At 37.2% G+C, this 12,725-nt stretch overlaps 1 protein-coding gene across 2 annotated transcripts in view; it reads right to left on the minus strand.

Moving 5' to 3' along the window:
* The window catches only part of si:ch211-225h24.2 (uncharacterized protein LOC564539 homolog), a 185,285-nt gene that overhangs the window by 158,661 nt on the left and 13,899 nt on the right, over positions 1-12,725 (minus strand). Inside the window, exon 2 of one of the 2 annotated variants that reach the window (XM_028797761.2) lies at positions 9,052-9,111. The exons of the other annotated variant lie outside the window; for it this stretch is intronic. Coding sequence (XP_028653594.1) covers positions 9,052-9,111 — 60 coding nt within the window. The remainder of the gene's footprint in view (positions 1-9,051; positions 9,112-12,725) is intronic. 2 annotated transcript variants of the gene reach the window in all.

The raw sequence follows: 12,725 nt of genomic DNA on the forward strand, positions 1-12,725 counted from the left end.
GAGCCTTCCAAATAACTGATCCAAATTCAATTCTTCAGCTTTTTTCTTTAATCTCCCTGGGATGGCATTGAGACACCATAAACCCTATATTCCAAGTAAAACTGCCATTGACTGATTCCCCTAATCTTCACAAAAAATATGTGCATTTATTTTTCATGATGCTGGAACAAACATACAGAAATGCATACATAAAAACAGATGCCAACTCATCTTTATTAATATAAGTAAGATAAAATTAATGTGAAAACACTTATATTATTTTCATACAAAAGCACACACATCAAGGTAAAAAAATATATCAATCCATCAACTCTCTACTCACTGTCACTGCTTATCCAATTCAGGATCCAGGTGGGCAGAGTCTGGAGAAGAAAACCAGAATATCTGACATGGGAGAATGTGCTAAATTAAAACAGTGCCCAGGACAGGTTTCATGCCTAGGACTCAGCTGCTATCAGGCAACAGTAATCAGCACTGCACCACCCCGAAAAAAAAACATTCTAACGGAAATCCATCTCTTTCGTTAAATATAAACAAAGGTGCTAATAAAAAAATCCTGTTAATATAACAATTGACTTAGGGCCAACTGATAAAGGAGGGTAGGAAAACAAAACTAAAGTTAGCAGCATTCCTGAAAAAAATAAACCTCTGCGGGGTCCATGGCTGTTTATAACAGGCAAAAACACAGCTTGTTCTGATCTATCCCAAATGACTGCCCCCTCTCAGTCATGTCCTTGGACACCAACATCCCTTGCATTGGTCTTAATTTCGCAGGTCTTGATATACCCTTTCTCTAACCAACATGGCAACTGTGTCTACTTTTATTGTTTAGAGCTGCCTAAAATAAAATTGCATTTATGCTGTGCAGTGCCACTGCACTTATTCATTCCAGAATACATTACAGATTTGTGAACACCCACACTCACTGCCACAAGGTCAATAAACAGCCAACAATTAATCTAACATGCCAATCTTTGTAAATATAAAGAAAAGAAAAGAAGGACATTTTACAATCTCCAAATATGTACATATTCCAAATGTTGAAAGCTTGTCACTGGAGCTTTGAGACAGAAGCTTTATCCACAACAATTCCGCTTACTCAGAAAAATTACCAATATAATAACATTAAAATAAAATTCTCATATTCAACTAGTCCAAATAAGGGTCACACAAAGCGGGAACCATTCCATTGTTGGAATGAAGGAAAACTGGCATACCCCTAGAAAACCCATACAAACATGGGGGGGGGCTTGAACACAGGAATCCAAATGCATGAATCGGGAGCTCTAACCATGATGCTACCTTGTCAACCCCACACAAAAAATATTTTCAAAAATATAACAATAATTCAGAAATATAACTGAGTTCTGGTGACTCCGCAAATATGATTTATCTCTGTTTTCCTTTAGCATTTACTTAAAAGCAAAATATTTAGGCCACTGCTCCTTAAAAAAGACAGGTCTGGCTACAAATTAGTCTAACTCAAGTTGAATAATTGCACTGCTGTTTTAACAGCAGCTTCAGATAGGTTCTTAAGAGGTAATAAATTTTGATGGGTGGTCCTACAACACCTGTTTATTACCACAATAAGCTTAACAGATGATGATGATGATGGGGGAGGGGGAAGAGCAATGCTCAGTGTGCTTGAAGTGGTGTAACAAACAGATAAAGCAGTGAGTGCAAAGGCCTCTGCATTTTTAGCATTTTTGTAATGTTTGCATGAACATATTAAAAACTCTTGCTTTCCATTCCCACTAGGCTGTGATTCAAGATAATCAAAGAGAATTTGGAACAGATAATCTAATAAAAGATGTAAGTTAATGTTAAGCAGAAACTCTATACAGTAGCACTCCAAGGACACAGGAATGTACCCACAACAAGCTGGAACATGTGAGAAGAGAACAGTTAAGAGATAGCGGGCTTATGCCAAACCTACAGCCTTACATATGGCTGGGGGGCTGGGGAAGGGAGACTAGAAAAGTAAATTGCGTGTCGCTGAGAAGAGCGTTTTTCTTTTAAAACAAAGTAGAAAGTCATCAACAGAACTTTAAGGTTCACAAAATTTGAACAGTTGTCACATGACAAAATAAGCATTATACCATATGCAAGCAGAGAAAAGCCAAGCAAAATGACACCTTTTATTGGCTAACTAAAAAGATTACAATATGCAAACTTTCGAGGCAACTCAGGCCCCTTCTTCAGGCAAGATGTAATCATCTGATAACATCTTGCCTGAAGAAGGGGCCTGAGTTGCCTCTAAAGCTTGCATATTGTAATCTTTCTAGTTAGCCAATAAAAGGTGTCATTTTGCTTGGCTTTTCTCTACATTCATAATGGCTAACACGGTACAACACCCTAGTACTACAACCATATGCAAGGGAAAAATAAAATATAAAGTATTACCTGAAGAAAAACAAGAATAAAGTAGGGCATTACTATAAAGTTTTTTGACACAGCTCCTTCTAGCAAACAAAGTAAAGCTGTACTCACTTCTTTTTTTTTAGTAATTTTGGCTGACACATTCACATTTCTGTACCTCAGAAGCTGATTGCATTCTGCCTATTGATCCTATTTTCCTCATTGTAAAACTCCTTTTTGTCAGCAATTGATAGTTAAAAAAGGGCAGGAAAGTACTGATATACAGTTACTAGCTGTGTTACCCAGCTTCACCTGGGAAATTTCTGAAGACAATGGGCCTTGGTCATGTTGTATCAGAAGTACTACATACTGTAAGTAACTGAATGTTAACTGATCCTGGCTAAAACATCTTCGTTTTTTTTTTTGCCCTTTTTGTTAATTTTTGATTCTTTTGATTACATTAATATTGCTTGTGTTTATTATTTGCATTCTTTGTTTTTCATTTTGTCTATGTATCAATGCCTTGGTTAATAAATAAATGTATTATTATGTTCCAGGTGTGTTGTGGGTGGTCTCCAAGAGATGGGGCTACCTGCCAAACACCACCATGAACTGTCCTCCTGCGTATGTACAATGTCCACCACCTCTATGTTCTGTCTGTAGGGGACCCCTTTAGTGTGCACTGCAAGCGTTTAAATTGACCAAGGTAAGCCATGTTTATAAGGCTTGAAGTGGACTGGTATGCCGTACCAGCAGTTCCCTGTTTTTGAGCATGGAGACATAGCACAGTCTGACCTCTGCAATATTGCATGTATTTTACCAGCAAATGGCCCCCCAACCTCCAATTCTTTGAAGTTTATGTAATAAGCACTCTCAACAATCCAATCCAGTTTGAATTTGTATGTTTTTTTACCACACCACAAGGAGTAAGAAAAGGCCAACAGAACAGGGACTACTTCTCGTACTCAACGAGGCCACTTGCTAACTCTGTCTTCTTTGAGTTTTGCTAAACGTTTCTTTGTCCATTTCACATCTCATTTTCCATGCAGCTCACCACCTTGTCTCTTTTTTCTTGTGCATGGCAGCTGCCTTTTTCTACCTGCCAGCAGCCCCATTTCTCTGCACGGTTACAACCACAGCTTGCTCAGTGGCACTGTTCTGCTTGTAGCATTCATGAACTGCATGGCCAATTTCTCTGCACAATTACAGCCTCAGCAGTCTGCCATAAAAAAAGACATGCTGCCTAAAAAATACCCCACTCACTAAAGCTTAATTTCGACAAAAACCGAGAAATAAAAAACAGTGTTGGATATTTTCCTTTTCAATAAACAACTACAACCACATTTCCATTTAATCTGTAAAGGCATTTTTGAGTTCTTGGGATATTTAGTGTTTGTATTTTTTAGATAGATAGATAGATAGATAGATAGATAGATAGATAGATAGATAGATAGATAGATAGATAGATAGATAGATAGATAGATAGATAGATAGATAGATAGATAGATAGATAGATAGATAGATAGATAGATAGATAGAGTGCATCCAGAAAGTATTCACAGCGTATCACTTTTTCCACATTTTGTTATGTTACAGCCTTATTCCAAAATGGATTAAATTCATTTTTTTCCTCAGAATTCTACACACAACACGCCACAATGACAATGTGAAAAAAGTTTACTTGAGGTTTTTGCAAATTTATTAAAAATAAAAAAACTGAGAAATCACATGTACATAAGTATTCACAGCCTTTGCTCAATACTTTGTCGATGTACCTTTGGCAGCAATTACAGCCTCAAGTCTTTTTGAATATGATGCCACAAGCTTGGCACACCTATCCTTGGCCAGTTTCGCCCATTCCTCTTTTCAGCACCTCTCAAGCTCCATCACGTTGGATGGGAAGCATTGGTGCACAGGCATTTTAAGATCTCTCTAGAGATGTTCAATCGGATTCAAGTCTGGGCTCTGGCTGGGCCACTCAAGAACATTAACAGAGTTGTCCTGAAGCCACTCCTTTGATATCTTGGCTGTGTGCTTAGGGTCGTTGTCCTGCTGAAAGATGACCCATCGCCCCAGTCTGAGGTCAAGAGCGCTCTGGAGCAGGTTTTCATCCAGGATGTCTCTGTACATTGCTGCAGTCATCTTTCCCTTTATCCGGACTAGTCTCCCAGTTCCTGCCGCTGAAAAACATCCCCACAGCATGATGCTGCCACCACCATGCTTCACTGTAGGGATGGTATTGGCCTGGTGATGAGCGGTGCCTGGTTTCCTCCAAACTTGACGCCTGGCATTCACACCAAACAGTTCAACTTTGTTTCATCAGACCAGAGAATTTGCTTTCTCATGGTCTGAGAGTCCTTCAGGTGCCTTTTGGCAAACTCCAGGCGGGCTGCCATGTGCCTTTTACTAAGGAGTGGCTTCCATCTCGCCACTCTACCATACAGGCCTGATTGGTGGATTGCTGCAGAGATGGTTGTCCTTCTGCAAGGTTCTCCTCTCTCCACAGAGGACCTCTGGAGCTCTGACAGAGTGACCATCAGGTTCTTGGTCACCTCCCTGACTAAGGCCCTTCTCTCCCGATCGCTCAGTTTAGATGGCCGGCCAGCTCTAGGAAGAGTCCTGGTGGTTTTGAACTTCTTCCACTTACGGATGATGGAGGCCACTGTGCTCATTGGGACCTTCAAAGCAGCAGAAATGTTTCTGTAACCTTCCCCAGATTTGTGCCTCGAGACAATCCTGTCTCGGACGTCTACAGACAATTCCTTTGACTTCATGCTTGGTTTGTGCTCTGACATGAACTGTCAACTGGGAGACCTTATATAGACAGGTGTGTGCCTTTCCAAATCATGTCCAACCAACTGAATTTACCACAGGTGGACTCCAATTAAGCTGCAGAAACATCTCAAGGATGATCAGGGGAAACAGGATGCACCTGAGCTCAATTTCGAGCTTCATGGCAAAGGCTGTGAATACTTATGTACATGTGCTTTCTCAATTTTTTTATTTTTAATAAATTTGCAAAAATCTCAAGTAAACTTTTTTCACGTTGTCATTATGGGGTGTTGTGTGTAGAATTCTGAGGAAAAAAATTAATTTAATCCATTTTGGAATAAGGCTGTAACATAACAAAATGTGGAAAAAGTGATGCGCTGTGAATACTTTCCAGATGCACTGTAGATAGATAGATAGATAGATAGATAGATAGATAGATAGATAGATAGATAGATAGATAGATAGATAGATAGATAGATAGATAGATAGATAGATAGATAGATAGATAGATAGATAGATAGATAGATAGATAAGCAAGGCCATACAAAAGAACACAGAATTTATTTAGATGATTAGGATAAAACCAAAACATACATCAATAATTACCCATTTTAAATTAGCATGTTGTGCATAATCAGTGTACCTTGCAATAGATTGCTGCACTGTCCAGGTCGAGTTCCCACCTTGCATTGCTAGATCCTGAATTTAAATAAGTGGATTTTCAAAATGAATGAATAAATCATCTGAAATATTTCCTTTTTCAGTTCACACGATGCTTTATGAAGCAATTAGCTTTCCAGTAATACTGTATTACATGTACATGTTAGTAGGCAGGAACCTCAAAGCAGCCTGTAGTTATCAAGCTATCTTGACCATATAAACCTTTTCTATTCAAACTAAAATGGCATAAATGAATAAATGGTGGGCAGTTAAAAAGGCAGAAGAAATAAGCACAAAGGTCAAATAACATGCTATAAGGGATACAAGTTCTTTTGTCTTTAATTCTAGCAAAAAAAAAGCTACAATAAGAAGACACTGTCTAAACTTGTAACACTCTTTAACAGAGATAGATGTAAACTATATTTAGGGTGTGTTGTGAGTGAAATATTCTGAAGACAACAGCATTCTCAAATGTATTGAATGTATAAAATATATTTCAATATTAAGAGATCAAGATCTTGACCAGAATGAAAAAGGTCATTCTATACTTTGATGTATGTCTTCCTACTGAACCGAACGAGTAAACACATGTCAAGATTCTAACAACCAACCATCTCCACCCTTGCATAATTCGATTCAAGGTTGAAGTGTGAACAAAGCAGGAACCAAACCTGGTGCTTGCTCATCTCAGAATATGTTTTCATACTCACGCATACCTACTCTTAGTGCTTTACACCACCAATAGAGTGGTTTCAAATCCCACAGCAAGTTGCTGTGTAGAGACTTTGTGGCCTAGCTTTGTTTTTCTCCATGCACTCCAATTTTCCTCACACATTAAAAGGATATAGAAATTATATCTGTTGCATTAAACTATGATGACAGCTACTCCTGAATGTGTGAATGTGCACAGTGATGGGTAGGCACTCTTTCCCAGGTTAATTCCTACCTTGCACATGATGCTGCCATTATAAGAGGTAGCCACATTCTAAAATGTTACAGCAGTCTGAATGGACCTTTAATGAATGTGCAATGAGGAAAGACCACTACTTCAGCTTAACCATGTAGGCACATTAAATCCTCATGGCACAGTGTTCTCTTAGAATTAATGATCTACTGTGATCTACACTCAGGTACCTTTAATGTAGGTTTCATCAATCCAAAGCTGGCAGTAGTAACTGAAATTATTAAATATGAAAATATAAATAGATGTAGGGGCCAACCTCGGTTTCAACAGCATGTTGTTTTTAAATTATTCTAACCAGGGGCAATCATTCAGCTTGAAACTTTGTCACAAATCTACATTAAAGTTGGACCTTTTCAGAATGTAGGCAATATCCATTCATCCATTTTCTAACCCGCTGAATCCAAACACAGGGTCACGGGGGTCTGCTGGAGCCAATCCCAGCCAACACAGGAAACAATCCTGGGCAGGGCGCCAACCCACCGCAGGACACACACAAACACACCCACACACCAAGCACACACTAGGGCTAATTTAGAATCACCAATCCACCTAACCTGCATGTCTTTGGACTGTGAGAGAAACCCACGCAGACACGGGGAGAACATGCAAACTCCACGCAGGGAGTACCCGGGAAGCGAACCCGGGTCTCCTAACTGCGAGGCAGCAGCGCTACCACTGCGCCACCGTGATGTAGGCGATATTTACAGGTAATTCTGAAGCTAAAGCATGCAACATGCCTGTCAATGCTCAAAGTTTAACTAATCAGTCAGAGGGACGCAATAGTGTGGTTCTGACGTTTACTAGCTATGTTAGCCGACCAGTGGTTTCAGTTTCTTTCCTTGTTCTTGACCACTAATTCAGCACAGAGAGGAAACAGCTATGAATGTTAAACATGAAAAGAAAATTTTCAGCTGTGGTCTGCATTTTGAAAAGAAGTAAAGTCCAGTAAATTTCAATCAAACAAAAGATTCACAATAGCATCACTAGGCTATATTTAGCTATGCTGAAAAAGAGTGAAAATAGCCTTTGTTTTGAACATTATTGTCAGTTAGTTACATTTTTCTTGTTGATTTAAACATTACTGGCACTGAATATATATACAAATAATGAGATTCTTAAAAAATAGTATTTTTTATTTTTATTAAAAAGACACAATCATATTCCCACACTATTTTTATAGCACTCAGGGGAACTAAAGGACTGTAATAACAGAATTGCAAAAGTACTGGATGGCCGCCACTCCCAGAACTGGGCAAAAGACGCAACAAATTTGGGTCTAACAAGGGAATATAGAACCATTCATACAAACAATCTCTGTACTCTGCAAGTGCTATATATGCTTACTTGTTTATAAATTAATGGATGTATATTTTTCTATGTAACAATTGCCTTTCTACTAAAAGAGACATTATAGAACAACTGATTCCACAATTCTGTCATTATTACGCTGGCATTAGTGGCTTTGTGGCTTACATTCCTTTGCCATGAACACTGATTACCTCCACTGATTACCTTTGGACAACTGAGTGAAAAAGTGGTTGTGTATTTAACTTTTGGCTGACCATAGAAGTTCTAAAAATTATGACTTACAGTATATTTGGACATTTTTCCACTACTGTAAGAGTCCTCAAATAGTTCTTAAAATGACACATTTTTCTTTCCAATCCATTTTCTGATCTATGGCTTCACAATAGAGTTATGTAGAACTCCTGCCAATCCCAGGGGGTGCCAGCCCTGGACAGGATGTTAGTCCAATGCAGAGAGCACTAATACATAAACTCAATGTCATTCAAAAAGAGATAACTTGCACCTGCCAGTCAACATAACATATTCAGTTTAAACACGATGAAGAAACAGTTAGAAATAATAATTCCACAAAGACTAGGATTTGATCCCATGTCTACTAAAAACTGGGCCACTGAATATGCCAACATATTTTTTTTTAATGACACAAAAATGTTGCTCTCAAATATACAGCATACAAAACTTTAGACAGACTAAACAGAAACATACTGACTGTAAATGCTAGCTTTATAAAACATCTTGGATTATTACACGTTCGGACATGCTGTAGTCAGGGCAATTAGTTTATGAGTGTGCAAATATTTGTGAAAAATGTGAATTCAGTTCACTTTTTAACTTTCATTCTTTTACATGTACATGTGTGTTAATATATGGTGTACCATATACTGTAATATCAAGCTGTGACTTTATGTAGTGTTAACTAAAATAAAATGTGCTATTTTCGGGTCAAAGTATTTCAGATTGTAAAAATGTTAATCCGGTTAACAGTTTACCTTTGAAGCAAGCTGTGAGACATTGCTGGCACTTTCCTCTGTAACAGCTGGGTTTAGAATCTGAAATGAAAAAAAAGCCCCTCAATAATTAAAGGCTAAACCCCTTTAATAAATTAAAAAAAAAATGTTCACACATTCTTAGTCCTGTTTTGACAACAGTATCTATTGATATAATTATATTTAATAAATGAGGTTCAACTGTCTATAATAAAGGCAAGAGCTTTGAACTCAAGGAAAGAGGCATGGCCTTGGAAAAGCCTGGGGTAGAGGATGGTGGTGAACATAAAGCACATAGTATACTCAATGCAGTAATATCAAGACTAAACAAATGATGCTGACATAATAAATTGTATACTATACGATAATATTCTCAGAACAGTTTAAACTGTTTTGCAGAGTGCCTACTCTGGAAGCACAGCATTTCAAGCAAGGAACTAATCCTAGATATGGTACCAGTCCACCACCGGGCCCAGTCATGCATGGATCCACACTTACTACAGTAAAATAACACAATGAAAGCAAAAAATTGAAGGAATATATCTGCAGTTGTACATAACTCAGTTCTACATAGAACAAGTGAACCCTGCTAAACAATATTTTTTCAAAACTAACATGAATATTTTCATAAAAAGCTCACTTTCATATAGGGATGGAAAAAATATTGTTACATAAAAAACTTGAGCTTCTATTAGATATTCCATACATAAATGGGAGCGCACTGCCTGGATGTTTGGCCTTGAAAATGCATTTAATGCCTTTAATGCTAATTCATAAATTTAACATGCAAACAGAGGGATAGGTGTTGTTAATTGGCATGGAACTTTCATCCTGAAATGTGATTAAACCAACTTTTGGCCAAGATGCTACTCTAAGACATTGCAGAGCAAAGTTGCAAGCAGGCAGGCATGAAATTCACAGACTTCCAAAGCACAGAAGTCCCAAACACTTCCAAAAATACCCATTAAAGGGGGAAATCCTATCAAAAACCCTGACTAGAATCACAGAGGGCAACTTAGAATCTGTATAAATAAAGGATTTACTATTCAAAAACTCTGTAGAACAAAAATAAATTACAAAGAGCACAAAGGCACAGAAGGCAATGCCTTCAAAAAAGGAAATACCAAATGTATGAAAAAAGTCCCAATCACAAACTCAAAGAGTAGCTGAAATACAGAGCAAAGGGGTCAAAAATACTGAAATCACAATAAGCATAGAAATTACAAGAATAACTCACCACCTTCCAAGTGTATTTCAATGAACTGTAAGGGCTTTATAGGGGTGAGGGCAGTCCCTTGCAGTGATGCACAGGTGGCCCTATCTCAATAAAAACCCACCCACAAAACAAAAGGAACATAACACAGACATAAGCAATACAGCAAATAATAAACACAAGTAACATTAACATAAATCACACACTCAAAAATGAACAAAAAAGACAGAAATTTAAACCCCGGTCAGGGGAGGAACCCTGTTTGAATATACAATGCAATACAATACAATACAATTTATTTTTGTATAGCCCAAAATCACACACGAAGTGCCGCAATCTTCTTTAACAGGCCTTGTCTCTTGACAGCCCCTCAGCCTTGACTCTCTAAGAAGACAAAGAAAAACTCTGAAAAAAACCCTTGTAGGGAAAAAATGGAAGAAACCTTGGGAAAGGCAGTTCAAAAATGTATTTATTTCCAGGTAGGTTGGGCATGCAGTGGTTGTCAAAAAGAATGGGGTCAATACAATACAATACACAAAACAGAACAAATCCTCAATACAGTATAAAAATAAAAATTTTACAAATACAGAGTAGAATTTAACAGTAGATGATATCACATAATATGATTTGAATATGTCCCAGAAAGCATCCCTCTAAAAGTTCTCTCTAAAACACAATTTTGCAGTGCCCTAAGAACTCCTCTTCCTCACCGTCAGCTTCTCAGGAAAGCCCTGCATTTTTTGTTATAATGATGAAAACCCTGATCACTCCATTCAAGTGTCAAACTATGCTGTTCATGATTTTAAACTCATGCAACAATCATCCCCTATCATGCCACTGCATGCCATGTTGAGTCATCACAAAGGTTTAACACAGAATAATCCTTGCAAACCCCACCATTAATTTTAATCATGTGACACAATAAAATTACAGGCACACTTTATCAGGTACACCAGCTTCATTTTTTCTCCTATCCTGCCAACATCAGCCTTCACTACACTAATAGAAACAATTTAAAAATATGCCAATCATAAACGGGCCATGTAAAAATTTACTTTTTATTGTTGCCGACAGTTTCTCCATAGCACATCAACAGTAAGTTGTGCATGGCCATAAGCTGTAGGCACTGCAGTGATCAAAGGCTGCATGATGAGGAGAAAGCTTAGCATTATTATAGCAGAAAAGACAAGAATTTCATGCTGGAATGGAGCTTCACTTTTAAAATGGAGAGTAAATCCAGACAATATCACAAAATGGGGGAAAAATATATCCTGATCATATTTGCAGCCAATGGTAACTGAAAACAAATTTAAAAATTGTCAAAACAATACACTTCCTATTTTATAAAATTAAAACAGGCAGTTAAAACAGTGGCATTTTCTGAAAATCAGATATCTGCATTTGATTCAGGAGATTCTTAGGCAGAATAGGTAAACTGTGGTCTTGCTATTTCACAATTCAGCAATGTGGCCCTACAGAATTTTGGCTGAAGTCTTCCTCTAAAATGACCAAAGTAGAAAATAAGATGAATCATTAACAGGCTTGTCTCTCCTTGGATCAACCAGGCACTCCAACATTAGCAGTTTTTTAATCAGGCTTACTTATCTTACTGTTCCAAGGGTTAGAATATTGGGCTTTCCTCCTGTTCATTCTCTTGACTGTTCTGTTTTATTGATCAATGTGTGTGCTTGATTCTGAGTACCAGAGGAGTGAAGTGCAGTTTCATTCCTTTGAGTACATTTACATATCTATTCTACTTAATTTTGACCACACTATTTTTGTAAATAGGTAGCACATTGGCACAGTAATTAGAAAAGCAGCCTTACAGATCCAACTTTTTTTTGGTAAATTCAGTTCTATTAAATGTTATTTTCATCTTCAGTTTCCTAACATGAACACTGATGATAAGTATAGAATTTAATTTCCTTCAAGATTTGCACTCTTTGTATGACAGAGTAAGGCTTTCAGATGTTTTCAGTGTGCTGTAATAGAGAAATCCAATAAAATTCTCTGTACCAATACCCTGAAAAGTACAAAAAAAATGTCTCACAACTGTGTGATTTTGAAAAAAGACAAAACAAAACAATAAAAAAGGGCTTAAAATATGGTGTTTCCAAAAAGCCTATGCTCCCATTTACACTCTTTCACTGTGTTACTCCCAAGGTAAAAAAAAAACTACTGTACAAGATAAAGCTGTTGCTATACGGTCCACAACAGGCACAATGATCCACCTATAAATATCAGGACAGCAACATTGATCTCTGCAAGATTCATTAAATCAAGGCAGTCGATTATATGGTATATATGGTATTATATGGTATATATACCATATGGTATATGGTATATGATATAGGCAGTATATATATATATATATATATATATATATATATATATATATATATACTGTATATATATATATATATATATTATATATATATATATATATATATATATATATATATAT

This window comes from Erpetoichthys calabaricus, chromosome 3 (genome assembly GCF_900747795.2).
Source record: "Erpetoichthys calabaricus chromosome 3, fErpCal1.3, whole genome shotgun sequence".
NCBI lineage: Eukaryota > Metazoa > Chordata > Cladistia > Polypteriformes > Polypteridae > Erpetoichthys > Erpetoichthys calabaricus.